The sequence below is a fragment of the Cottoperca gobio genome, chromosome 2 (genome assembly GCF_900634415.1).
Source record: "Cottoperca gobio chromosome 2, fCotGob3.1, whole genome shotgun sequence".
In the NCBI taxonomy this organism is placed as follows: Eukaryota; Metazoa; Chordata; class Actinopteri; order Perciformes; family Bovichtidae; genus Cottoperca; species Cottoperca gobio.
In genome coordinates this window covers 3678627-3705920 of record NC_041356.1, presented here as the reverse complement: position 1 = coordinate 3705920, position 27294 = coordinate 3678627, and the positions used below count along the sequence as shown (strand labels likewise).

Genomic DNA, 27294 nt, shown 5'->3' with positions numbered 1-27294 from the left:
ATTCTCCTGGTTCTTATTACTCCATAGTTCTTTGTGTGGTTTCTGTCCAAATCCCTCATCATAATTTCCTTTGGATTTGAACAGTTGCGTGAAGTGTGGCTTGCAGTACATTCGTCCATGGAGAGAGGCATAGTTTCCAAGACTATTAAAAAGAAGGAAGAACAGTCAAAATAGGTTAAAGTAGTGCAAAGAGAAATCAGAAGAATGCTGTTGTTCTGTGAAACAGCTTCACCTTAGCTTGCCTCTGCAGTGTTCACAGCGGAAGCAGCTTTTATGGAAGTTGTGTTTGTCTGCGATCAGCGATTCCATCGGGTACACCCTCTTCCGACACACCCTGCACAGTTCGGACTCTGGAACTCGAATTTTCTGCAAAGAAATGAGGGAACACTTTAATTAACAGGGTCATCATTTCCTTTCTCATTTCCTGGAAAGAGCCATGTAATGTGCTACTAAATAAAGATGTTCAGTTTGTACATTTCTAATTGTTCATTCCAATGTATTGCTGCCTACAGCAGTGTTTGCTTAACCTGTTTGGCTTGTGATCCCTTCAAATTAAGCAGAATGTAATTATGAATAGTTACATAATAAAATAATAATTGGAATAAACATAATTATGTGCAAAATAAATTATCTAGTGACCCCTAGATGTTGGGAACCTCTGACCAAGAGAGACTTTAAAGTGACACAAAATGATTCATTAATATATACTGGGAGATTTTAAACCCCTATTTTATCAATGATTACTATCAAACTACAAAGCTCGTTCCAGGAAAGTTCTAATATTATCAGAGGATTAACCAAAGTTTTACCAAAAGGGAAAAAAATAACTTTAATTCAACCATGTTATAAGGATTGGCAGCAAACTGAGTGTATCATCACACACACACGGGTGCAGAAAATGTACTGCACTGTAATTAGTATTAGGATTAGAATTGCAGTTCATTGTCTAAAAATGGCTTCTGTTATAATGACTGAAACAGCTTTAAAACTGTATAAATTCTATGTTTTCAAAAATGTATTTTATTTTGAAATTCACTTCATGAACATGAATCTTCAACTACGGAATACAAATAAATAAAAGTGTTGTTTTTCACTCGCTGGAGACATTTAAAGCACTCCTCTGCACCACACATGAGAAATATTAGTTCAATATGTTTGCAGCTTCACACATCACAAGCATGAATAATAAGGACAAAGTGTAACCTGTGAATATTAAAATCTGTGAAACTGACAGCACCTTAACTGCAAACACCTCCAAGCTTTAGTGTGCTTCAAATAAAAGAAAACACTTCAAAGAAAATCACAGCATGTAAATAACAGTGTCACACCAATGTTAATGCTTATTTTCTTTCCACACAATGCAGTTGATGCCTTAAACTTCTCACACACAAAGCATGTTAATCACACCGTCACGCTTCTTTAGTGTCTTCATGCTGCACAGTGCGGTTTACCCGTCACGACAGTCTCCTGCTGGTGCGTTACAGTCCTCTGCTCAGTGACACTGAAACCCAGGTTCTGGAAAACTCCTTGGCTCTCGGCCCACGACTGCTGGAAGTTTCTCAGCAGTTCCTCGGTGGAGGCCTCCAGGGGCACGACAACTGGAACCGAGCCTCTTACCACGTCAGCGTAGGATGGAGGGTTACCGCGGGTCAGGGAGCACTCACTCAGTGTCTCACCTGTCATGTTCCCGAAGTCTTCAATGGTGCAGAATTGCTCAGCGACTTCTGTCGTTTCAGAGTGACCCAGCGGCTCAGAATGGGCTGATTCAGATTCTCTTCTTTCTATTTGTTCTCTGAGATCTCGTGCGGCCTGAGAACTGTGCTCTCCTGTTTCAAACACATCCTTTATCGCTTTGACATTGAATGAAGGGATTTCGTCAGTTCTTGGCAGGTCAGCCTCTGCATCCTCCGTATCACTCCCCAGCCTCTCCGTGATGACAATAGGCTCTTTTCTGTTGTAGACTTTTGGTTGTGGGGATTCAAATCTGTTTACCAGCTTAGATAGATCAACTCTTGGGAGATCGTCTTTCAGAAGATCTATATTCACAGCCTCAGCGCCTTCTTCAGCATCAGGTCCCAAACGTTCAGGGATATCGATGGGATCCTTCCGCATGTACATCCTGCTCACCTCCGCCTTCTGCGCCTCCTCGAAGAAAGACTTTTTATCCCTCACGGTCATCATGGAGTCCACCATTTCTGCGACGTCCACAAACTCTGTCTCATCTCTCTCTATGGGAGTCTCCCTGTCGCTAATTGGGGATGATTGCTCTCTTTCAGCTGCAAAGCACTCTTGAACCGGCATGGGAGGTGGAGGCGTAATGCCGCGATAAAGCTTGGAGGTGGTATCCTTCAGTTTCATCAGCTTCTCTGAGCGGCTCATGGTGGGGGAGGGGGTGGCCCTGCTGAAAGAAGTTGTGGGCGTGTATGACTTGCGAGGAGGAGGCGGAGGTGTCCCGACTGACTTGTAGGGTGGAGGAGAAGGGGTTACTCTGAGGGGCGAGTCTATCCTCCTTGACTCAATACTTATAAAAGTGGGAGATGGAGTGCGGATAAAGGCTAACGGAGAGGATACTCTCTGATCAGCAGCTTCACTCAGCTCCTGATACACTTTTCTCTCTTGAAGAGACTTTTTCTCTTCCACCACCTTCTTTTCACTTTTGGATGACCCGATACTGATCTTTGATATCTTTGCAGTGGCTCCGCTGAAAACTTTCTTGCATGGTTTTGGGGGCACTGGCGGTGGCGCTGGCGGATCTTCTTTTTCTTTCCCCTGCTTTTCCACGGCTGTCAAGGTTTCCTCTAAATGTGTGAGCTTTGCTTGAAAAATGTTTCTTACATACACCATCAGCTCCTTCAGCTTTTTCTTACTTTGCTGTTTAGCAATTTCACTTAAATTATTTTTCTCATCCGAGCCCATCACCCAGTCAGGGAGTTCGCTTATAATCATCCTGACAGCGTTGGAGTCTATTTTGCTTGGTGTGCCCTCGAGCTCTTTTATTTGAGCGAGCAGCTTTTGCATTACATTACATTTCTCAAAATATTTGATTTCTTCTGAATGAGCCTCGTCTTTGTGGGTCATTTTCCCCGACACATCCTTAGGCTCACCTTTTGACTTTACTGCATTTATCTGCATTTTATTTGTTTCCGCTGCTTGCACCTTTATTTGTTTTTGCACCTGAACAACCTCCTGCTTCTGAAGGCGTTGCTGTACCACACTCTCAGTCACGACCACCTCCTCGTGTCTCTGAATGCTCTGCTGACTGTGGGAGACGGATACATGGCCTTGTCCTTGATGAGTGGTTGCAGATGTTATCTTGGGCATTAAAACAGTAACTGATGGTGACAGCTGTATTTCAGTCTCATTCTTTTGCATCTGCTTTCCCTTTTTCACATGAACCTCCACTTCAACTTCCTTCAGAAGTGGGGTCATATTACTTTTCTTCTCCTTTACTTTCATTTCTGTTTTTGTCTCAGTTCTTGATGCCGTCAACTGGTCGCTTCTCTGATTTGTTCTTGTTTCACTTTTCTCTGACACATTACTTTTCTCTTGCTGTAAATGCATTTCACACTTTTCCTCTTTCTTATCTGTTGGCATCTTAAAGGTTTTCACCTTGAAACTTGGAGTTACCTTTGGGATTTTAGTGGGTTGAGAGGGACTCATCTTCCCGTCCTGTGTCAGAGGCACATTAATATTCTTTACATCTTCAGCTTTCATTGTGACCTGCAGTCTGGCTTTGGAGATTCACATTTTCATGGACAGCACTCTGTGTGGCAGCGATAGACCTGGAGCTGGATTTCTTAATAAACTGCTGCTGCTCCGTGACAGAAGAAGTGACCACGTTTGAGCATGACTGTACTTCAATATTTAAGGCCTCTTGATGAGACTGAGATACAGAAATAGTTGGGTTCTTGGGAGCGGTTTGACTCTTTTTAACAACATCAGTTGAGACAACTTTTTCTGAGGAGTGCTTGCTGGCAACATGCATTTTATCTAAGGACGCACTTGAAGATCCTATAGCTGATTTCTTATTTACGGCTGAGATCAAGGGCTTGCTCAAAGGTATCTGGGATGGAGTTTTCTTGGCAGACGGTATTCGTTCTTTGGAAGTAGCCTTATCTTCTTCGCTCTTTCCTTTTATCACTTTCGTGGCCACTTCTGTGTCTGTGTTCTGTGCTGTAGAAAGCTCGGGACTGGCTGCAGGGAAGAGCATATTAACCGGTGAAGATGTAGGAGTTGTGACATTACTCCTCACCGTCTCTTCATTCTCTATTTGTTGGCGGTACCTTTCCTCCGCAAGCATGAGAGGGGTTTTAAATTTGCGAGCGAAGGGTCTAGACTTTGATGCTGGAGCAGGTTCAGGAGTTGGGGGCAGTTTAATAGGAGGGACAAACACTTTTTTAGGCGGCTGTGGGATCTCTTTTGGTTTCACAGCTGGGCTGCTTGGTATTTTTGTTGTTGACACTGCTGTTAATTCAGACTGAATCTGCTTGCTTGTCTCAATCAGTTTGGTAGTTACCTTTTTTACTTCTTGAACTTGAACTTGTTCTTTATGCTCTGTTGACTCAGTTTCTGCTTGATCAGGAGGGAGCTGAGGTGGATGTGGAGGTGGAGGAGGTGAAGGAGTTGGCTGCTTTTTCTGCCATTTGGGTTTAACTTGTACAGGCTGCTTATGTGTTTCTGGTTGCTTGGGCAATTTGAATAATGGCTTGCCAATGGGTTTGCCCAGCCTGGTAGGGGGAGGCTGAGGCATTGCATTAAGCTCTTGCTGGGAGGGAGGTGGAGGGAGAAAATCTTGTGGAGGAGGTGGAGGAAGAGGGTAAAATTCAGGCTCAGACTTGCATTCCATGGGAGGCGGAGGTGGTGGTGGAGGTGGGAGGTCGCTGTCCTGCCTCATGATAGAAGGGGGGGAGGATGGGCTGTCCAGCACTGGCGGTGGCGGTGGAGGGAGGGAGAGCTCAGACTCTGAGGGTGGAGGTGGTGAAGAGGGGGGAGGGGGGAAGTGAATCGCCGGCTTGGGCTTTTTGATCACACCTTTCCCTCTCATGTCCAGGTTACGGTACTCACCCTTTATATTTTTCATGTTGTGCTTTTGTGTGAGAGCCTTATTCTCTGTTTGCGTTTGAGACATCTGCTCAGATACATGTTGCTTATGCACAACAGTTTTCTCCGACACTGTAGTCTGCACCTGTTTGATTGTCTTTGTTTCACATATTTGCTTGTTCAAAATATTTGTCTGTGATGTGTTATGCACCTCTTTCATCACGTTCACATCAGCTGCTTTCGTCTCTGTTTGATCATTATTAATCATTTGTTTATTCTTTATCATAATAGGCTTAGAAGCTTGTATTTTCTGTGGGGGCAGCAATTTCTGTTTCTGTTCTTTCATGCTCTTGTGTTGAGAGGCCCCAGTAGAATTGTCTGTTTTGGCTACAGTAACTGAGTGTTCCTCTTGGGTTATTACCTGCGTTTTCACCGATTTGCTTTCGTTGTGCCTCTGTGTGTGCTTCTGTGACTCACTGCTCTGAGAGAGCTTTTTCACAGCGGGGGCTGGATTGACTGCTACACTCTCACTCTTGGCTTCATGTAAGCATTCATGCTCCGCTTGCTTTACAGTTAATGGATTTTTCATGGGCCCTTTTGCTTTCTTCGCGGGATGCATGCGCTTTGGATTTGAATATTGTTTTCTTTGCATTAGATTCTTTATTGCCCCTTGAACGTCCCCTTTTACCACCTCCTCTTTTTCTACCTGTGTTGCATCCTGTCCTTCATAAAGACATTTTATAGATGTTTTCACATCTCCTTCAATGCTCCCTCTGCGCTGCGTTTTGGGAGAAGTTGTTGGATCTAGCAAGAGCTGTATCGTGGCTTTAACATCCCCTTGTTCGCTCACTTGATGCTGGTAAGTCTTTTTCTCGCTTGTTGCCTCGTGTAAACTTTGCATGGCGGTGTGTATGTCTCCTTTGAGAATCTCCTCTTTTTCCACCTCTTTCACAGCTTGCTTTGCCTCCTCCAGCGACTTCAGGGTTCCTTTAATATCACCTGGCACTAGATCTTCAACAGTTGCTTCTGTATTGGTGGTTGTAGATTTCTCTAGTGACTCAAGAGCACCTCTGATGTCTCCCCTGACAATTTCAGGCTTTTCCATTTCTTTGTTTTGATGCTGGGCCTCCTCCAGAGACCTTAAAGTAGTAGGTATGTCACCCTTCACCACCTCCTCTTTGTCTATCACCACTTTCTGATTGATGGCTTGGGTCAGTGAATCCAGGGCTGCGTTAAGGTCACCTTTAACAATATCCTTTTTCTCTAGGTTTCTGTAGGTTACAGTGGGCTCCGTCATGAAGACTTTAACATTGCTGTGCACGTCACCAGGAACTATATCCTGCTCTGCCACCGTGCGCCCAATCTGCTGATGATTCTTCCGCAGCAAGATTTTGGTCTCCTGAACGTCACCACCTATGATGTTCTCCTTTTCCACCTTTTCCTGAGGTTCATTGGGCTCGCATTGAAGCTGCTTCAGGTAATCCAAGGCTCCCGACTCAATGCATGTGGAGTAAAAACTGACGTTACCCCTCTCTATTTCTCCGACCCTTATCCTTTTAGAGTCTTCTCCTCCTGAGTTGGAGAGAAGACGGTGAAGTGTTCTGCTTACATTTCCGTGAATGATATCCTCTTTCTCCGTGCTAGACCTCTCCCCTTTATTCAAAAGGGAATAGATAGTCATCCTCACGTCTCCTTTCTCATCCTCTTGAATCAGAATGCCACGCTTGGAGGAGCCCTCACTCTTCAGCAGATTGTTTACCGCCTCTTGAATGTCACCGCGGACAATTTCCTCTTTCTCCACATTGATTCCTCTTTCCTGGTTGAATAGCTGCTTCACTGTGGTGTTGATGTTCCCCCGCTCCTCCCTGTCAATAGTTATCCCCCTTTCAGTCATCTCTCTGCGGTTCAAGAGGTTCATCATTATGTTGCTCAGATCTCCTCTGATAATCTCTTCTCTTTGGATTTCTGGAGCCTCCTGGTTCATGAGTTTATACTTTGCCATCCGGATATCGCCAATCTCATCTGCCTCAATGAGAACACCTTGTGAGTCAACCATTTTCTGACAGTATAGCTCCTCAAGTGTCTCTTTGATGCTTTTACCGAATATTTCTGTCTTCTCCATGTTGCTCCCGTTGAATTCATTGAATGGAGTTGTTTCAAACAGCCATGTTGTTGACTTCACATCAGCCTGTGGGATTTCCTCCTTTGTTACAACAAACTCTGTGCCGTCAGTCTCTTTGATACTGTCTAGCGGCTGCTTCTCAAAGAGCCACACAGACTGTTTGACATCCCCTTTCATTACTTCCTCTTTTGTCACTCTTTCCATGCCATCATACTCTGCGCCTTCACCGTGGATCTCATCAATTGTGCGCGTTTCAAACATCCACGTGGCGGATCTGACATCTCCTTTTTGGATTTCGCTCACGCTAACGGTTCTGATGTACTTTTGAGACATCTCATCAGTCTCAAATCGCTGCTTATTTGTCCTTACATCACCGCCTTGGATATCTGCAACTGTTTTCGACCTGACTTTTATTTCCTCTGTAATTTCATCCAGAGGTTGCGTTTCAAACCTCCACCTGGCAGAGTTGACGTCTCCTTTGTTGATGCCTTCCTCAGTCACAGCTTTAATAACATAGACCTGCTCTGAATCTCTAATTGAGTCCAGAGGCTTTGTCTCAAACTGCCATCGAGCTCCCACCACATCTCCTTTAATGATTTCTTCCTTGGTAACTGTAGTTACTTCATGATAATGACCCTCTTTGTCACAGATGGCATACAGCGGCTGAGTTTCAAACATCATGGTGTAATTTTTCACATCCCCCCTCTCTACTTCATCTCTAAAGATACTAGTGAGTTTAGAAATATCAGTCTCAGTGGACTCCTCTTTGATTTGATCCAGAGAGTATGTCTCAAAAATGAAGCGACCTTTGTCAACATCACCCCCCTGGACGTCAATCACAATGCGACCTTCCTTCGCCTCTGTGGAATCGTCACGAATGGCATCGATCGGCTGATGCTCAAACATATAAGTACAGTTGACCACGTTTCCCCGCTGGATGTCCTCGGCCTGTTGCGTCTTCAACCTCTGCATTGTTTCCTCAGAGGTGGAGCTCATAATGTCAGAGGAGCGATTCTCAAAGATGTACTTCATCCTGGAAACATCACCTGAGTCGATGTCGATTTGTGTAACCCTCCTGAAAGAGCTGCTGTCCTCATCGATGATATTTTCCAGGTTCTCGGTTTCAAAGAGGAAGCGGGCCAGTCGCACATCTTTTCCTTGTACATCCTCTTGTTTTACAGTGCAGGTTTTCAGAATGGTCTCAGACTCTGTGTGATCGCGTATATTGTCAAGTGTCTGTGTCTCAAAGAGCCATGTGCAAGTTTTGACGTCTCCTTTTTGCACTTCTTCGACGTCGACCTCGCTCTTTTCCACCTTTTCATACAGAACATCCATCGGTTGAGTCTCAAATAGCCACCTGCAAGTCTTAACGTCCCCTTTCTCAATTTCAATACATTCCTTCGTTTTTTGTTCTTCATCCTCAAAATGACTGGAACATTTAATGGCATCAAGTGGTTGAGTTTCAAACAACCACTTGGCTGTTTTGACATCCCCTGACTCGACCTCCTGCTTGGATATACCTTTTATGATCTGAAACTTATTGATGCTTTCATCAAACTCATCAATAGGACGCGTTTCAAACATCCATCTGCAGCTGCGCACGTCTCCCTTCACAATCTCCTCGCGCCTCACGGTCTTTACCTCGTGGTAATGGCCAGAGCTGTCTTGCATAGCATACATAGGGGTAGATTCAAAAAGAACTCTGTTTGATTTGACGGATCCACTTGTGACACCTTCAACTTGAATTTTCTGTGCTCCTTCACATTTACTTAAATCCATACTTTCAAACCTTTCTTTATAGTTTGTCACATCACCTATTTCAAGAGCTTCAACGTTCACAGTTCTTGTGATCTCCCTCTTCTCCTCTCTTATATTCCCCAGAGGCTGGCTCTCAAAGACCCACTTTTGATGTCTCACGTCACCCTTTTCTTCTTCGGATGCAACCATTTTCTGAAGTTTGCCCACTTCGAGCAGTTCTTTCAGATTTTCCATGGGTACCGTTTCAAACAGATGTTTGGCTGTTTTAACGTCTCCTCCTACAATCTCTTCTGAAGCTAAAGGTCTAGCATTGGCATTGTCTTTCAGAGTATCCATAGACTGAGTCTCAAAAACCAGACAGTGCTTCCTCACATCAGTACCAATTATGTCTTCCTTTTGCTTCCTGGAACTCTCCCATTCCTCATCCTTAATGGTGTCAAGGGTCTTTGTCTCAAAAAGCCATCTACCTTTGTTCACACCGCCTTGGATGTTATCCTCCATGGAAATGCCACATATTAGCTTCACCATCGCAGGGTCTTTGTTAATAATATCCAGAGGCTGGGTTTCAAACATCCAGCGTGAGGTCTTGACATCTCCTTTAGCAGTCTCTTCCCTGCGGATAGTGGTGATCTCCAACATCTCTCCTGAATCCCCCCTAATGACACACATGGGCTGGGTCTCAAACATGCGAGTGGTTGTCTTCACATCCCCTTTGATCTCTTCCAGCTCAGACTTCAGGTTCAGGAAGTGGCTCTCCTCAATGGTTTCTGTTTTACCCAGGGAATCCAGATGCTGGGTCTCAAAGAGATATCTAGCGGTTTTCACATCTCCGCCGGTGATGTTATTGGTGACGACAACATCTGTCTCCTGCTCGTCTTCTTGGTAGATCTTATTCAGATAATCTAGTGGCTGTGTCTCAAAAAGCCACGTAGCAGTGCGGACATCTCCTCTCGCAAGATCAGTTGATTTTTGCAACTGCTCGGTTGAATCAGTATCCTCTGTCCCCAGAACATCCATGGGCTGAGTCTCAAACATCCAAGCTGTGCGTCTGACATCTTTGCCAGCAATGATTTCCTGCTGGGCAATATTCCTCACCTCGTCTACATCTGGGGTGTCATCTTTGATCGTATCTAGTGCATTGTTTTCAAACATCCAGCGCATTGACTGCACTTCGCCTTTAAGGATCTCATCCCACTCCACGGACTCTCGGTCAGGGCTTGAACAATTACTTGAGCCGTTGCCGTCATTTTCAAACATATAGCACGCCTGCTGGACGTCTCCCACCATTTCCTCGCTTTCCAGGTCCTTCTTTTCTGCTTCACTGAGCTCACTCAAGAATTCTTCCTCAAGGTTCTTGCGGACTTCTGGATTAATGTGCTTGTAGATGCGCTTCAGTTCAGCCGTGCTCTTGTGTTTAAAGTACTGCTCCTTAGAAACAATGTGCTTATGTCGGGGGGCTGGCTCCTGAGGCTGAGAAGAGATGTACTCAGGGATTTCCTGTAACAGGTTGGAGGGCGGGGGAGGGAAATGATCTGGCATCTCATAAGCCGCTGATGAGGTAGACGCTACTGATGAGGCAGAGGCAGTCTTTAAGGTGGAAGAAGTGTCATAGCTTGTCCTCGTTGAAGATTTGGAGGACTGATTTACTGGTGCCCATTGAAACTGGTTGAAGTCCAAATCAACCTATGGTTGGTAAGTGGTTTTGGTTAAGGAAAGAGGGACAGTGAAGGTTGTGTTGAAGTTAAGAAATTGAAATTGAAAATGTTGTGTCATGAAAAGCACAGAAAAGACAGCTTTGAAGTACAGAGTAATTCACGAAATGAAGTATCAACTTTCAACCTAAAATGATAATCATAATAAATGTGATTTATGATTTATGATTTGTGTAAGTTACATTTATTTTCCAAATCTAGAAGCATCCAATAAAAAACCTTATTTGGATGTTATTTGTCAAATCCAGAAATGTTGATGTTCCTAATTACTAACTTGACTGAAATATTCATTGATGATCACTTTTACTGCAGACAGTAATGTGAGTTCTTTAGACTGAGTTTTCCTTTTAACACAAGATTCAGACGTTGGCTGCGTAATGACATGAGGTCTTTTATCCAATCTAATTTATTCTCCATCAACTCATAGCGTGGGCAATATTCTTTTGATGATGTCATGATGTGGCCTCATCTTTAAACTGATACATCCTGGTGAAAAAGCCAAACTATCATCTATTTAGATAAACAGACAGTATCATTACCTTAATTTCCTTGGCTGGTGCAGCTCCCTCAATCGTTTTCTCATACTGCTGCTTCAAAGCCTGAGTGGAAACCTTTGGTAGGTCCTCGCCTCCAACGAGCATAACTGAATTAGACACAAGAAGAAGGCTGCCTCATTAACTCATTCTCAGTGAGGGAGCTCAGAGGGATTTGGAAGTGAAATAAATCATTTCATTAAAAACCTGAGTAGTTTTCATTTTCTAAAACCATGCAGCGGTGATTGCCCAATTTCCACTTTCCAATATTTTACCTTCCTGACTTTGCCCTGATTAGATTTACTGCTATGCACTGAATAGAAAATCATCTGCACTCAAACTCATTTTCATAGCTCATCCCTTATTCAGCTGTACTGGGAACAATCATTAATATACAGGACACAAGCAGTGCTGTGATAATAACGTGCAAAATTTGATATAAAGCCATGAGCGGAATAACCTGTTTCATTGTAATGGTTCCCGTAACTGGCGGCCACATTGTTCTGTTGGACTGTTTCATCATGGATCACCTGTGAAGAGATGAAGCATTAGTCTACTGGTAACTGCAGCCTCAAACGGTTTCCATCAGGGAGGAGTCAAAGGCTTCGCGTGGCGCTAAACTTCTATAAAGGGCAAATAAAGTGTGACAGAAAGATCAGAAATAACCAAAGTACTGTGTTTATCAGCAGCCTGTCAGTAGTTAGATGCTACCTTACAGCAGGTGACGAGCAGGGTGTGTGTAAGGCAGTACCTCTTGTTGATTGTGAAGGAGGGTTGTGACGGGAACGACCTCTCTGGCACTGCTCCTCACTGTCACCTCGGAGGAGCTTGACATCTCCTGTCAGACGAAGAGAAATGGGAATGTGGAATCGCTTACACATAAAGACACACATGGTTTTATCACACTGTAAATGTCAGAAACAGGAGGTAAGTAAGTCATTTAGTTATTGTGTAACAGCTTAACAATCCCCTCTGTGGCCTGCGACAAATGTCTTCCCATCAGATACAGGGCTGCCTCCTGGGAAACTACTTTAACTTACTTTAATTCCACTAAAGGAGGGTTTCAGTATGGGAGGGGGAAGCAATATATTACTAAAACTGTAGAAAACTACATCAGCCATTTTCCTCCAGTGAGATTCATGCAATTTGTACGAGATGAAAGAGGAATATAATATTTGAGCTTGTATGCACTGCTGTTAACATGAAAGATACATGGAGGGTTGGGGTGCTCTGTACTCCTGAAACCACTTATGTCAGAATAATAATATATTTCCTGATGTACAACCAGTTTTAACACCAGAGCTCGGATATTACACCTGTGAGGAAAACTTGAGCGGAGAGTGGTTTGCTGTTACAGCACAGACGCAATGACTTGATCAAAGAGACACTTCCCCTCACAAACCTCTCTGTAAAATCTAGCATTCAGGGAGGTCCTTGTGCACTCGATGAATCCACTCTGCTTCTTGCCTGAATGAGCAGATGGGATGAATGCATGGAGGGGCGGAACTGACCTTACTTCACTGAGATCCGGCTGCTAACGTGTTCTGGCATTTCCCTCACACATTTGATGACAGTGCCACATATTCGAACAAAGTTCAAGGTGCCCTCTTTGATTTGACCTACAAGAACGCCTCGCAGCCAAAGCAGCCAAAGCAGCCAAAGCAGCCAAAGCAGCCAAAGCAGCCAAGTTTTTCCAATAAAGAGCTACAGTAGAATGTTAATCATTCAGTGGCATTTATATGCTTCGCACTTTACGCAGAGCTGGTGAACAAAAAGGACAGCAGTGCTCTGTCTTCATAATTCTGTTGACTTTTAATCATGGGCGGATTATGAGACAATGGGCCCCTGGGCACAGACATGCGAAAGGCCCACCACCTCCGCCTAAATGACAAGACACTCAGACTTAATAAGTGTTTAGCATCATTTTGTTGTTGCTTTGTCTCTTTGTAGTCATTTGTTACTCTTTCTTGTCATTGTATGTCTCTTTGTAGTCATTATATGTCTCTTTGTAGTTATTTTATGTCTCTTTGAAGTTGTTTTATTTGTCTTTGAAGTTGTTTTATGTCTCTTTGTATTCATTTAATGTAAATGGACTGCATTTAAATGTCTCTTTGTAGTCTTTTTATGTCTCTTTGTAGTCATTGTATGTGTCTTTGTAGTAATTTTGTTTCTCTTTGTGGTTGTTTTGCCCCTTTTCACTGTCGCTGCCCTTTGCAGCTGTTTTGCATCTATCTATGATGGATTTGGTCTCTTTGTAGTGTTTTTATGTTTCTTTCTGCTCATTTTGAGTCTCTTCCCGGTTGGTACGTGTGTCTTTGAGTGATATTTTGTAGGTAAAGGCCAGGAGGTCCCAGGGGCCCCTGACACATTGGGACCGTGTGCTTCTGACAGATAGGCCCAATTAGTAATCCATCCAAGCTTTAAATAGACTCACTATCTCTTCTAATTAATTATTATTTGAGAAGTTACTTATTCAATACCTGATGATGCTATCGCGTCACTTCCCTCTCAGATTGTAATAAAAAACTGCTGAGCAGCGACCAATAAATCAATCCTCACCTGCACAGATCTCTGCTCGTAGTGAAACTGTGCGACGCTGGACTGAGAGGACGAAGAGGCGAACTCCTGGCTCTCAAACTGTTTCTTCACACTGGCCAGGCCGCCTGGCAGCGAACAAGCCTCGGACTCATCCATCACCTATCAACAGAAAACAGATAAACATGTAATACACCTGGAAATCAATCTGTATACATGTTAGATAAAACCTACATTATATGAGATATAAGAGATTAGATTTGACCAATGTGAACCAGACTCTGCTCTCATTGATTATGAATATGTTCTACATTAACTTATGCTAATATAAATGTGAATGCAAAGGCGTTATGTTAATGCTATTAAAAGCATTTCGCAGTGTTGGCGCTCTTTTAAACGTGCCGTGCATTCTGCATTGTAAACCAACCTTGTGATTCCACCAGCTGAAAGGAAATAAAACCTAAATTAAAGTATTTGTATTGTGTTTATTTCTGGCAGGAATTTCAAAAATAGCAAAGATGGCAGCCACCCAATTTAAATGGATTTACTTTGTTCATATCTATTCTGCAACAGAGAGTGAAACATCAATAGAAAATTCAGTCTTTCAGATTAGTCAGTTTAGTGGAACAAAAAAGCTTTTCAATACTTTTTATTGAGCTATGGAAGGAATTATTCCTTAAAACTGGAAAGTACAAAGAGAGGGGGAGGAGAGGAGACTTTCTTCACCTCATCAGTATGGAGGACGCAGTGGTATCTGGGCAAGAATGCACACTGACTATTTGATACAATAATCTAATTTTGGGATTGTCAATTACTTTTCTAATAAAACATTTATATGTAAGCCTCTGCATATATAGCTTCTGGGAAGCTACAATATAAGAAGAAGCTTGCTGTGTGTGTGTGTGTGTGTGTGTGTGTGTGTGTGTGTGTGTGTGTGTGTGTGTGTGTGTGTGTGTGTGTGTGTGTGTGTGTGTTAATGTTAAACACGCACCCACACTCTTCACCTTTCCTTTTAATGCAAATGAGGGGTGCAATGCGATTTGCAAATTATTGCAGAGGAGTTCAGGTCGTTGACATTTTATGGCAGGGTACCATGTTATCAATATTGTAATACTTCTGGGTACAAAAGCTGCATTAATATAACATGAAATCAACTCTCATTTAAAATAACTGTCAGGGACATACTGTCCACTGAGCATGCGTTCAGACCAAGTGGTAACCTCCGGGTCTTAAAGTGCTTAAACCTGCATTCTTTCTAACATCCAGCAGGGGGCGATGCCTCTGTTTGCAAAAAGAAGTCAGATTGTATAGAAGTCTATGAGAAAATGAGTCGACTTCTCACTTGATTTATTACCTCAGTAAATATTTTCCTGATGAGTTTATATTCTCAATCTCTAGTTTCAAGTCTTCAATACAGTTTAATATTTATTTAGTAAATTATGGTCCTATTTAGAGTAAAATAGAGGATAAAGCAGCGTCAGCTTTAGGGCGGGGCTACCTTGTGATGGACGGGTCACTACTAAGGCCGGTTTCGTTGTTGTCCGTGTTTTTTTCTTAGATTTTTAACCCTTTCACACTTTGTTTTCAGTTAATTGTAACATTTCGGTGGCTTAAAAATGTGTTATTCAACGTTTAGTTGTAACTGCTTCACCCTCTCGTGTCACTTTTGGTTGTAAAAAACAAAAAGGTGAAGTAAAAAGGGAGGCTTCAAAACGGCAGTCTACAGTGGGTGATGTCCCGGTGACTTCTTGTATCGATCTAAGATTCAGACAGGATCTAAAAGCAGGGAATCTAACCAGTGTTTACTATAGAAAATGAGTAATATATATATATATATATATATATATATATACAGTATATGTACAGATATTTGTAGGAGACAGGGCTGCTGGATGATTAAGGGGATCGACTGAATGATGTCCATCAAGTGTCCTGCTATCTTTAAACACCTTGTAACTTGTGTGGACATGCAGACAACAGCTGCAAAGGTACACACACACACAAACATCCACATTCAGCTGACAGGAAGCTGACAGGAAGACACCACATGAGGCTTGCCACTGAGGTTGGGGTGATTGCTTATCTATTGGTTGGTTAGGCTGCAACTAACGACTCATTTCCTTGTTTATTTATCTTCTACATTAATCGTTTGGTCTATAAAATGTCAGAAAATAGTGAGAAATGTTCATCTTAGTTTCTTAAAGTCCAAGGTGAGGTCTTTAAAATGTCTTGTTTTGTCAGTTCAAAACACAAAGGTATTCACTTTAACACTTTAATCTAAAACAGAGGAAAACAGAGAAAACAGCATTTAAAGATATTTTTGGATGAAAAATTACTCCATTATCAAAATAGTTGCCAAATATTTTTCTGTCAATTGTCAAATCAATTAGTCGATTAATAGTTGCAACTCTATATTTGACACATATACAGAACCAGCTCACAGTTAATGCACTGAAAAATCATAAAATAAAACTCATAAAATCAAGCTGCAGTGACAACTTTCAGTTATTACTATTATTACTCTCAATTAGTTGTTGAGTGTTAAAATGATTTATCTTAAGATTTTTAATTGAGTTTTAATTCTATTTGAGTCGTTTTTCTCCAAGTTTTTTTTAATCACTACTTTATTTTCTAATGACTGTAAAACCCAGCATGCATCTGTTCTGTCTGGTCATGTACAAAGAGCCCAGAAGGTGGCATGTCGCCCTCTGTAAACACACCCCAGAGGCCTCATGAGTGACATGCTGGACTTTCATTATTAATCCCCTCACACACAGACTGAAGGTTTGGATGCTTGGATCACTGCGTTTAAAGCTACGACGCTTGATCAAAAAACAGTGGATCCACTGATATATAAAGCTAAAATCACTGGGTAAAATTGACCCAAAATAAAATATAGATATTGTGACACAAGTTGTACCTTCAAACTGTACGACGCAATGTGCATATGTTATTGATACTGCAAAGCATACGTCTACTCTCTCCCTCTGTATCCGACAAAACACCGCTGTGGATTTAACACCTGCTTTTCTCATTACATTCCGGACATTTCCCCGTGTCACAGTGGTGAGTCAGCAGTGATAAATCATGTGCAGCAGATATTTGTATACAATTCCTGCTCCCATATGGAAACCAAACACGCTTTTATTCCATTTGTTCCTGCTTAAAAGCTCACCGTGGTGTTTTAGTAAATAAGAAAGACACTGTGGCTGTAGAGCAGAGAACAGACATTCCTGTGGCTCAGGCTTTGTTTCAGATGCTGAGCTGACTTACTGCAGTGGCCTTGGCTGACTAACTGCTCACACGGCTGAATTATTGGGTTCATAAAGTGCATGTAGGCTCTTCAAAGCTGCGGAGGATTTTTCTGTTCCTGGTAATGACTAATGACTCAGGAATAGTCGGACACATTTTTGTGTTTAATTAAAGTGCAAGGGCCTGCTGATGTGCCGGCTGTGTGAGTTCATCTGAATTTGCTGCAAAATACATTTTCTTTCCTCTATAGATGCATTAAAACGACTCTGACATGGTGATTAATGTTTTTTTGGGCTGCTTCTTTCTATTACGATTGTGTGTGTGTGTGTGTGTGTGTGTGTGTGTGTGTGTGTGTGTGTGTGTGTGTGTGTGTGTTGCTATCCCTGCCTGTATGTTGCCAGTGCACATACCTGTTAGATCTGAGCAACAGTTTCCCTCTCGAAATAGTCATTCATATATTACTTTTTACATTTAATTTTGATATGAATCAAAGGCTTACTGTTGTGGATTCATGGTGGCTTTTTCATTAAATAATGATGAATGCATACATATTTGTTGGTCTCATAAAATGTGTTTGAGATTTTAGTGGAGTGGCTCTAACATAACTTAACATAACATAACATAACATAACACGTATTAAAATAACAATACAATAATGTAAAAATACTCAATTTCAAGCAAAGAAATCTCCTATATTCAAAATATTATATAATTAAGTTAAAGTAGAGAAGTAATATCAGCAAAAGGTATTTAAAGTATTAAAAGTAAAAATACTGGTTCTGCAGAATAATGCCTCCTGTGGGCGATATATTTATATCATATATATTACAGTATTATATTATTAATACTAATGCATCAGTGCATTTGTCATTAGTTTAGTCCAGTGGTTCCTCAACAAGGGTCGCATTCTAAATCTGAGGGCTTGTGAGATGATTAATGGGAGAAGAAAAAACAAAGTTCTGCTGCACAAAATCATATTTGTTTTCTGGACTTTTTTCTAATCTTAATTTTTTGAGAAATATTGGAAAACTTTACTTGTATGAGCCTCGTGCTGAAGCCACGAGAGGAAATGTGTCTTTGGTAGAAGTGTAAACAACTGATAGACATGTGAAACATGACGAGGAGCTAGAATTAGACACTTTTTATGTTAGGGGTCCAGTAAATATGGGAAACATGAGAGGCAAGTGGCGAAAAAAGATTCTGGTGATCCTGTGTTTATGACTTAGGAACAGGTGAAAAACCGTCTTGTGAGGTTAATGTTTCTAAGTTCCTTCAAAATAAAACATCATCCGTGGAACAGGCAGGTAAAAGCTTTGTCTGGATCATTGTTCTAAGTTCATTTGTGAAAACAGGTTTTAAAAAAAAGGTTTTGGCAGCTGATGTGTTTGTTGTTGTAATACCCATTTAGGCCACCAGAGGCTGAATGGAACCACTACCCCATGTTCTAAATAGGATTAAAAGCATCCATGAAGAAAAAATATCCTGGCAAAACTTGTTTCCCACCTGTTTCACTGATTTTCTTTCAAAGCAACTTACAAAGATTAACAAAGCAAATCCTTTTTCCCTTGTGATTACGTCATAAATACAGGAGAGAACAGAAACAGACAATCAGTTACGGCATCAGAAGTAATTGTACTTTCAAAAAACATATTTGTTTCTAGAAATGGTCTTCAATTGCTTACATTTAACCCTGGAACAGCAGACCTATATGAAATGACTGTTGCATGATTCCCCCTGGCTCACATTCACACTCTCGAGGTTTAGTTTCCCCACCCAGTGCTGAGCCTTATGACACTTTGACAAATAATGCTTCCATCCCACCAGAGCCCTGTGGCACCATCCCCCCACCCGTTTCAACAATGTAGCCCACAAGCAGGACATTGTTCAGTGACAGCAGATTTATTGTGTGGGGAGAATGTAATGGTCATAAACATCAGCAGCCATATTGTCAATTTAACAATTGAATCTAAACGTGTCTGTGACTGTCTGCCTGCATTTCCTGACTGCCATCTCTCCTTACATCCGTGTGGAAGTATCGTCTTACCGCGGCAGAGGAGGAACTGCTGATTTCTTTCTTGGACACGGCAGCCTGATACATCGCCAGCCGCTCTTTCACGGACACCGGCTCGTCCTCCTGCTCTTCGGCGCTGGGGGCCCTGTCCTCGGGACGTCCTGACGTGGATCTACCTGCGCTACTTGCAGCTGCACAAACACAAAGAAAAAGATCCTCAACTTTCAAACATGTTACATTAAATGAAAACGAAATAGACACACACTAAATGTAGGTGGTGTCTAAAATATTAAAGCTTTTTCTGATGAACTGCTTGAAATCCCCATTTTTAATAAAGACATCTGAATAGAAGATGCTGTCAATTTTTTAACCAAGAACTGGCCAGAGGCAAACAATCCACAAATGATGACACAAAATCGAAGCGCAGTACTCATCAATCACAAAGCACTACGGTTTGAAACTTCATATCGCTCCGCACATCCCTGCGGATAGCCAATTAGAAGAATAGAGCACTGCTTTCACATTTGACTTTCCTGTGCTACAAAGCATCATTAGGCAACAGAGAAGGCTCCATTAAGGCTCAGCGCACACCCACACTGGACCTTTTAGCTCTTGGCATGTTCTCTCTCTCCGGGCAGCAACACCGTGGGATGATAGAAGACCCTAAACAGAAATTATTCCCGCTCATTATATGCTCATGCTGTAACCTTTTGACACTTTGAAATCCTCCTCCTTGTTGTGTTTTTCCACTAGATGATTACAGATTATAGATGTACTAGTATAAACTTCGCTCAAAGTAGAGGACTTAATTCTACTTGATGACTGATTGAAAAGTATCAGCTGCTTGTTGAACGCTGATGGACCCAGTGAAGGCCCTCTTGCTCTCGCTGCTGTGGCAGTATGGAGCTTATTAAGAGTTTTAATGCTGAGTGGTATAGTATATACTGCTCATGCTTGGCTGTGCAAAGCCAACTATCTTAACACTTCTCTTTGCCCACTTATAGAATATCTATTACTACATCTGCTGGATATAGCCCTCTTCTGGTAACTATATCATCAAAATGAAGAAATCCACTTAGAGTTGAGTTCTGGAAGAGTTCATTTGGTTGTATAATGACTATAAAATTAGCCTTAAATTCTGTATTGCGATTTAAATGTCCGATTTAAAAGAAGACGGAACAATGGGATAATGAAAATATATCGGTTCATGTTATGGCAACCAGTTTTTTGGCATTGGCATTTTCGTCTTTATATAACTACGGACAGTGTAGAAATGGGGAGAGGGGGGGGGATATCACATGAAACACATGTCCCAAGGCTGGAATGGAATGCGGGACATTGTGATTACATGACATGGGCTGTAACCATTTGGCTACCAAGGCACTCCATGGATACCAGTTTTAATTATTTCAACTTTGTATCTGAGAAATCATGCCGCCAGCCGCCATTGTTGTGGAGAAGAAGCCAGCTACAGAGGGCTGTTATCATCTATTCACATGGTGACCATGGTGACCTCTACAGGCCAAAGTAATTATGATGGGAGCAAAGGAGTAAGTCAGGTGACGTAGTATAAACTCAGGAGACCTCCGTTCGTATTCCGTGTGAAACCAAAACTCACCAAGTAACTTATTTCAACTTACATACGTTAACTTACTTCAGTTCGAATAGTACCCAAGTCACAGAGCTTCTATAACCACATATTTTGTAACAATATACGGGTGAATTGTGAACTCAATACAGACAAGTCGAGACTGACAAGAGCATGTTCTCCTCATCTTACCAATTTTAGCTTTCTGCTACGTCCGGCATGTTTGTGTAACCAGTAACCCGTCAGAAATAGGCTGCCCGAGACGGCAGCAAAGTCCGGAAATAACTGTAACTTATTACTGGCTTGATGACAGAAACACGAGGATAATGGCCTCATGTATCACCTGAGACAAATGTTCACGTCATGGTCTGGAGCTGTCACAGAGGCAGAGACGTGAGGCTTTTGATGCCTAAGAGCGGTGACAACAGCGCTTTGGATATCTCTGGCTTCAGACATGGGAATGGCATATGCAAAGCTGCCATAGCAGGTAGGTGAGGTAACCAGGGCTCCGGGGGGAGGGGGGCTGACTGAAAAAGAGTCCCGGCCTTTTTATAACCCGGCTCTGTGTGCAGCGTCATGTTCCCCTGTGACAGCTAGAGTTATGGACTGGAAGTGTGTGAGAGAGAAATAAAAAGAAGAAAACAAAGTAAAGGCAAAATTAAAGAGCTTCTAATGAGATGGAATATTTCCTAAGTCACCATCTCTCTGCCACTAATTATTACTGGCACCAGCGGATGTTTAATTAGCATTAATATTAATAGCTCTCAAACACTGTCTCTCTACTTAAGATGCCTCGATATAATGAAGGCCACTGTTTAAAGTGTGGTATTGATATCAGGAAAACTTTTCCACAGGCTTACACTTATTACCTGTCGTTTCTGCTTTTGACGGAGAGCAGATAGAGCTGCGGAGAGGCGCATTTACCTCCACACTCGATAATACTTTCTTCTTCTCAGAGTATTAGCTTCTTATCTCTTAAATGGAACAGCGGCAGAACAAGTGATGGCACCGGGTGGGGGGTAATGGAAGAGGGAAATGTCAACAGGGGAGGCTATGCTGCTGCTGGTACGCACGACTCAGTGGCTATATTGAGCCGAGTCTGGGGCTATTGACTCCCCTGTCGCGGCGTCGTCGCTGCTGCCTGCACTAAAGCGATCATAGGTGAGGTGCTGCACCGCTTGCTAGCTAGAAATGAGGAGGTGAAGAGCGGCAAGGGGTGTTAGGGGAAAGATTAGAGAGAAGAATGTTTCCAGGAAAGAGAGAGAAAGAGAACAAGAGAGTCAGCTTGCCTTAGGCCCATAGATCTGTGTCAAGCAGAGGCCGTCCCCTAATCACAGAGGTGTCACCCCCTTCTCTGCCCTCTCCTCACAACCGAAGCCTTAAGCAACCCAATGTTCTGTTTAGCACTTACTGACCAAAGCTTTTGGCTGGTGAGGTTTGACATAACGAGCTCCACTAATTGAAATGTCAGCCGTGGAGGGCGATTTCTTCCTCACCGACAGGAAGAAAAAAAACAGGCACAATAATTGAGCTGTCAAATCTGTCAAAATAAGTTCTTTACATAGAGGTTGGTTTGCCCTCGGGTGCTTCCTTATGCTAGGCTAAGCACTTTGTCTCCAATTAGCTATGCTTTCACAATATTCCTGATCAGATTGCTGCTGGTTGTGTCTGGTGGAAGGAAACAGGAAGGGCTCAATGCATGTTTTATGACAGGGCACAAATCCTAGTGGAATCCTGGAAACATACTGAAATATCATGTCTCATTCTTTATGGAGCTCCAATCCCTGATGTTCACTACATCTGATTTCCCATTTTACACCAAAGATGCCTCATGTCTGCGCCGCCCGGGCAAATCAAACGGATTCATTATCAGCTAAAATGTCATCTACCATTTCCAATTGGTCTCCTTCCACCGCGGTGCTTCGGTGGAAAATCCTTTTAAAAGAGCTGTGCAGGCATTTATGTTGAAGCCTTGAAATACTGATAGTCCTCATACATCGCTTACCTTCTTTAAATGTGTAGGTTGCTCTGCACGTCAAACAACAATAGAATCCAACAGAATGGAAAAGGGCCTTGAATCTCCAGAAAATGTAACGCGCTTAGTCGTCCAGCCTTAACCCGACACAGACAGCAAATCCTGGGCAGGGAGACGGTGAGGCTTGGAGACCAGCTCCAGCAGTGTGCTCTACAGCTCAATGAGGCCCAGGCGTCCTGCGACAGCTGATTTTATTTTAGAAGTCCCGTTGGTTAAAAAAATAGAAGAGACTTGGGGGAGCGGGAAGGTGGATGCGTGGTGGCTTTTTTTAGTATTGAGTATCGAGGTACCCAACATGCCCTTAACCTTATGTCACAGTAGTCTTATGGACACAGACTTTGAGCTGCGTACATCCTTCATTTACACAGCAGACAGCAGGCAGATATTTGGCATTTGCTTGTTAGCGGGGTAAATATCATGGCATTTCATGATTCACAGAGCAGATACACACATTGCTTCAGAGGGAACACAACTGCAGACACACGTTGGGAAAGTGACGGCTTACACTTGTGTATAACCCTATTTTGTGACATATTGGCAACTAAAACAAAAAAAGATATGAAGCTCAAATAAAGCTCTCTTTAAAGAGCAGTTATTCATTTTAGAAAAGATATGCTTTCTTTCAGAGGGTTAAATGAGATGATCCAACCTTCTGTTGTATATGTCTGACATACATGCTCACGATGTTCCTCTTGAATTAAAGATTGCCGGTAAAAGCGGCTCAACTTCTTTTCAATGTGGTAAATGATTTAACACATTCTGCCAAGAGGAGGTGAGTGTACCTTTCTAGGTGAGACTGTTCCTCCTTCTAAAAAACATCTTTGTACACTGTTTGCCTTCCATCAAGATGTCTCTATGACTGTTTATGTGAAACACAAGGTGCTCTTCAGGAGCCCACCCCGGCACATCGACGAGAGAAAAGCGCGGTTATCAGGCTTGTAGAGAAGCTGCACTCTGCTGATAATCCCACTGAAATTGCACATGGATTTCCTGTTCCTAGAGTGTAAAATAAGCATACTCCCGTAGAATACCTAATGAAGCGGCCTGAGAATATCCCCCAAATCCAAAGTGAGTAGACATTCAAGGGAGTTTCAAACTGCAACAACTTTCATAAAATAATGTACTGAATGGGAATGTAATAATAATGAGTCTAACGTCGGGGTTAGATAGGGATGTGCTAATCAATGCTAATGCCTCAAAGGGGATTTAACCTGGTGTGTTTGTCAAGACGTTCACAATCTCTAACAACTTAATTCTCAGCTCGTCAGGGTTAGAGAAAGCTGCTAATACTGAGTAGACAATGTTATAGGAGATTGTAGAATAAAAACAAGATACAGTAATGTCAACTTAATTACCTTATGAAAGTTGTTTTATATTTGGGGACTAGACATTCATGTTTTTGCAACAGCAGACAATCTCTCTAAGTGGAGCAACAAGGCCAATCCCTATGTTACATTACATTAAGAGTGTTGCATTATGGGTGTTTGTAGCCTCACTGTTGCTAAAATGTACTTTGACAAGCTAGAGAAATATGAAATTTGTGTTGAAGGGATATTTGAAATTGGCAAAGTATCCTATAATCTTTAATGGAAGCATCTCATAGTCTAATCTTCAAAGGATCTTTAAAGGTTTTCCAAAAGCAGCTGTTGGAAAGAAAGTGGTCCTCTAACCATATGGGTCATCTTATATTCAGGCCCAATACAATATTGCTGCAGGCCTCTGCACACTGTGGGAAACAAATCAAGTTCATTTGTTTGGCCTTGTATGGCTTCAGTCAATCATTTACAATATTAAAAGGAAACTTTAAACTTTAAACGGAGAACAATGAAAGATAAGGGAACAAAATACAAAGAAGGAAACAATCTTTCACAGCAGGGGACTTTCCCTGAGATGGTTGGGTGAGCAATCAATGTGTTACTTATTGAGCGTAAGAGGTGCTGGTGGGTGGATTTTATAACTTTGGACAGAGCCATGCTCGCAATTAATCCCTGCTAATAAGCGTAACATTGCAAATCTATTCTTTAAAGTGAGACTGTGTAACTTTTGCTAACCAGTCGTCACTGTGGCTACAATTAGCAATTGTAAGATAATGGAACAGTCAGTTGCTTTGAAGACAGTAACAGTGCGTCCTGCATGGAGGAGTTTAACACAACGACCATGTAATTGTAATATCCCTGGTTGAAGTCCGGCTGGGGCTCTTTGTTGCTTACACTGTTAGTTAAGATGAAACCAAAGGTGTTGATAGTGTAATCATGATAAAACACGTTCAGATTATAGGTACTTTTAGAAACATTATGTTTGAATGTCAAGGATTTCAGTGAATAACCACATCACCATTCATACTAAACCTCCACAGGGCTAAGACATTGTATTTGTTCTCCCAGAGGAGCCATGTACCGGCCTCACATCAACACACAATATAGGCAAACTCAATTTTCTATTTTCCAAACATCAATCATATCTTACAGGCTAATTAGCATCCCATAATAGCCACTAAGAGGATCAAATCTGAAACTGACAGGAAGAAAAATCTTTGTTTTTCCTCAGGATAATATTATAAAGACATCATCATTTGGCAGGCAAAACTGGGAGGAGATTAATTAGAACAAAAATATGTTTTTTGGCAAATCCAGCTCCAATTGGCACACATAGGAAGATTCTCTTGAGTAAAATGTGTCTGACAAGTTTCATCAGCCACAGACTAATGAAAAATATATATATACAACCTTTAAAAAATGTAATAAAAAACATTCCTTTTTAATGTGTCATGGTGTCATGGTGGTGATTCCGCTGTAACGCGAGAGGAAAGTAAACAAGGATGCAGCTGCATGAAGATTTAGAGGTGAGCTTTGCATCTGTTTAGATCGCAGTTATTTAAACGTTGTGGCTTTGCGGGGAACAGCTCTTGTAGCCCCCCCTGTCATTTGACCTGACAGATTGTGCGTTGTCGTCACTGACAACTTGTCAGCGAAGACAAAAGCCGTCGCTCAGTCGGGACAACAGGATTGTCAAGAAGCTCAAAATTTAGACACGGCACAAAGATTTAGAGACTTTCAGGCCGACGCGAAAGCCTGACTGATCGCAGGTAGAGATGGAGAGGCTCTCCTCAGTCATCGTGCGAGAATACACTGAGTGGGAGTATGTATGCTTGAGCTCATGACTGTGTGTGTGAATGTGTGTTTAACCTCGATACCACTTTGAGGGCTGTCAACACTTCCATCACTTTAGATTCTCTCTCTCTGCAGTCACCTCCTTTCTTTCTCTTCGCATTTGCATTGGCATGACATGTAAAGACATTTGTGTTGCCACGGCATAGTATGAATGAAGGACAAAGAAAAAGGCAACATAGGGTATAAAATGACTATCGTGGCCAAAATAATTCACGAGAAAGACATTATCGACAAGTATATAGAACTAAATAGTGAACTAAATTCACCTTTAAATTGATTTATTGTGGATTTTTTCTCTTTTTTAGTAAATGAACCCTCACTTAGGTATTGGGGGAGGCAGGACCGGGTTTACGAGGGTGCAGAAGAATGTTTACGATAGTGCTCCCTCAATGTGGTAAGTCCCAGTCTTAGGTAGGTCACTCGGACTGTTTATGCGTCTCCACCTTCTATTTTGATTCATATCTGTTCGCCCGCGCAACATGGAAAAGGGTTGGGAGGGGGTGAACGTAGATCAGCCGGTGTGGTCACATTAAATATGTCCTCGACAACAGTGTTTGTATTTCAGGAATAAAACATAGCTTTAACCACATTGAACATCATTTTCTGTGCTGATTTCGGTTGGAGAGTGTTTTATTGAAACAAATTATTTATGTTTTAAGCACTGAAGCTACTAGCGCATCATCCCTAATTTAAGATGCACCATAAGTCATTTTGTTCTGGAACTGGGCATGGGGGGAGGCAGGGGTCAACGCTAAAGTTTAAAAAAGAATGTTTTATCTACTTGCCCAAAGTAAGAAAATGTCTTGACCCTATAGAAATAGTTTTATTTATTAGTAGTTATCAGTGCCCAATCGATACCCATGTGCAACTATCAACAGAGATGAGAAGGAACGACCCAATACCTTCAAAACTCCTGACATTCCCATCAGCCTCAGCTGTACTTAGCAAACGTTAGCATGCTAAGAGGCTAAACTAAGAGGTGACCAAGGTAAACATTGTACCTGCTAAACATCAGCATGTTAGCATCGTCAATGAGAGCATATAAGAGGCACCACTGTGCCCAAGTCCACCCTCACAGAGCTAGCGCAGCTGTAGATCTTGTTTTAATTCAGACATGTTGGAGAAATACAACATGTTCCGTTCTACAAGCACTATTTGGAGTATTCTGACAAACTTTTAATAGTTTTACAGAATTTAATTTGTAGTTTTTATGAGGGTGTTTTTGCCCAACTTTCAAATGGTTTAATCCACAACATTTAGACTGACTTCATACTGTGATACCTGAGAGGCCAATGTGTTAGAACTTGCTCCCTTTAGTTTATTTGTGATTTTCATGAAAAAAAAAAAAAAAAAAAAGGACTGTACCTTGCACTGTAAGCTCCAACTGTGTGTACATCGCTATCAGCGTCGGTGGAAAACAAACTGGAGGTAGCCACCACAGCGTCGCTATCGCAGTAATGGAAGCACAGTATCTAGCGAGCCCCTAGCTTCCTATTTAAAAAGCTGCCAGGGAGGCAGGCTTATCTGGCAATGAACAA

At 42.1% G+C, this 27294-nt stretch overlaps 1 protein-coding gene across 1 annotated transcript in view; it reads right to left on the bottom strand.

Moving 5' to 3' along the window:
- The window catches only part of LOC115017639 (xin actin-binding repeat-containing protein 2-like), a 43684-nt gene continuing 16390 nt past the window's right edge, over window positions 1-27294 (bottom strand). Inside the window, 9 exon segments of the mRNA XM_029446277.1 lie at window positions 1-142; window positions 233-366; window positions 1452-3720; window positions 3722-10603; window positions 11172-11275; window positions 11626-11695; window positions 11917-12003; window positions 13725-13862; window positions 18997-19154. Coding sequence (XP_029302137.1) covers window positions 272-366; window positions 1452-3720; window positions 3722-10603; window positions 11172-11275; window positions 11626-11695; window positions 11917-12003; window positions 13725-13862; window positions 18997-19154 — 9803 coding nt within the window. The 3' untranslated portion in view covers window positions 1-142; window positions 233-271.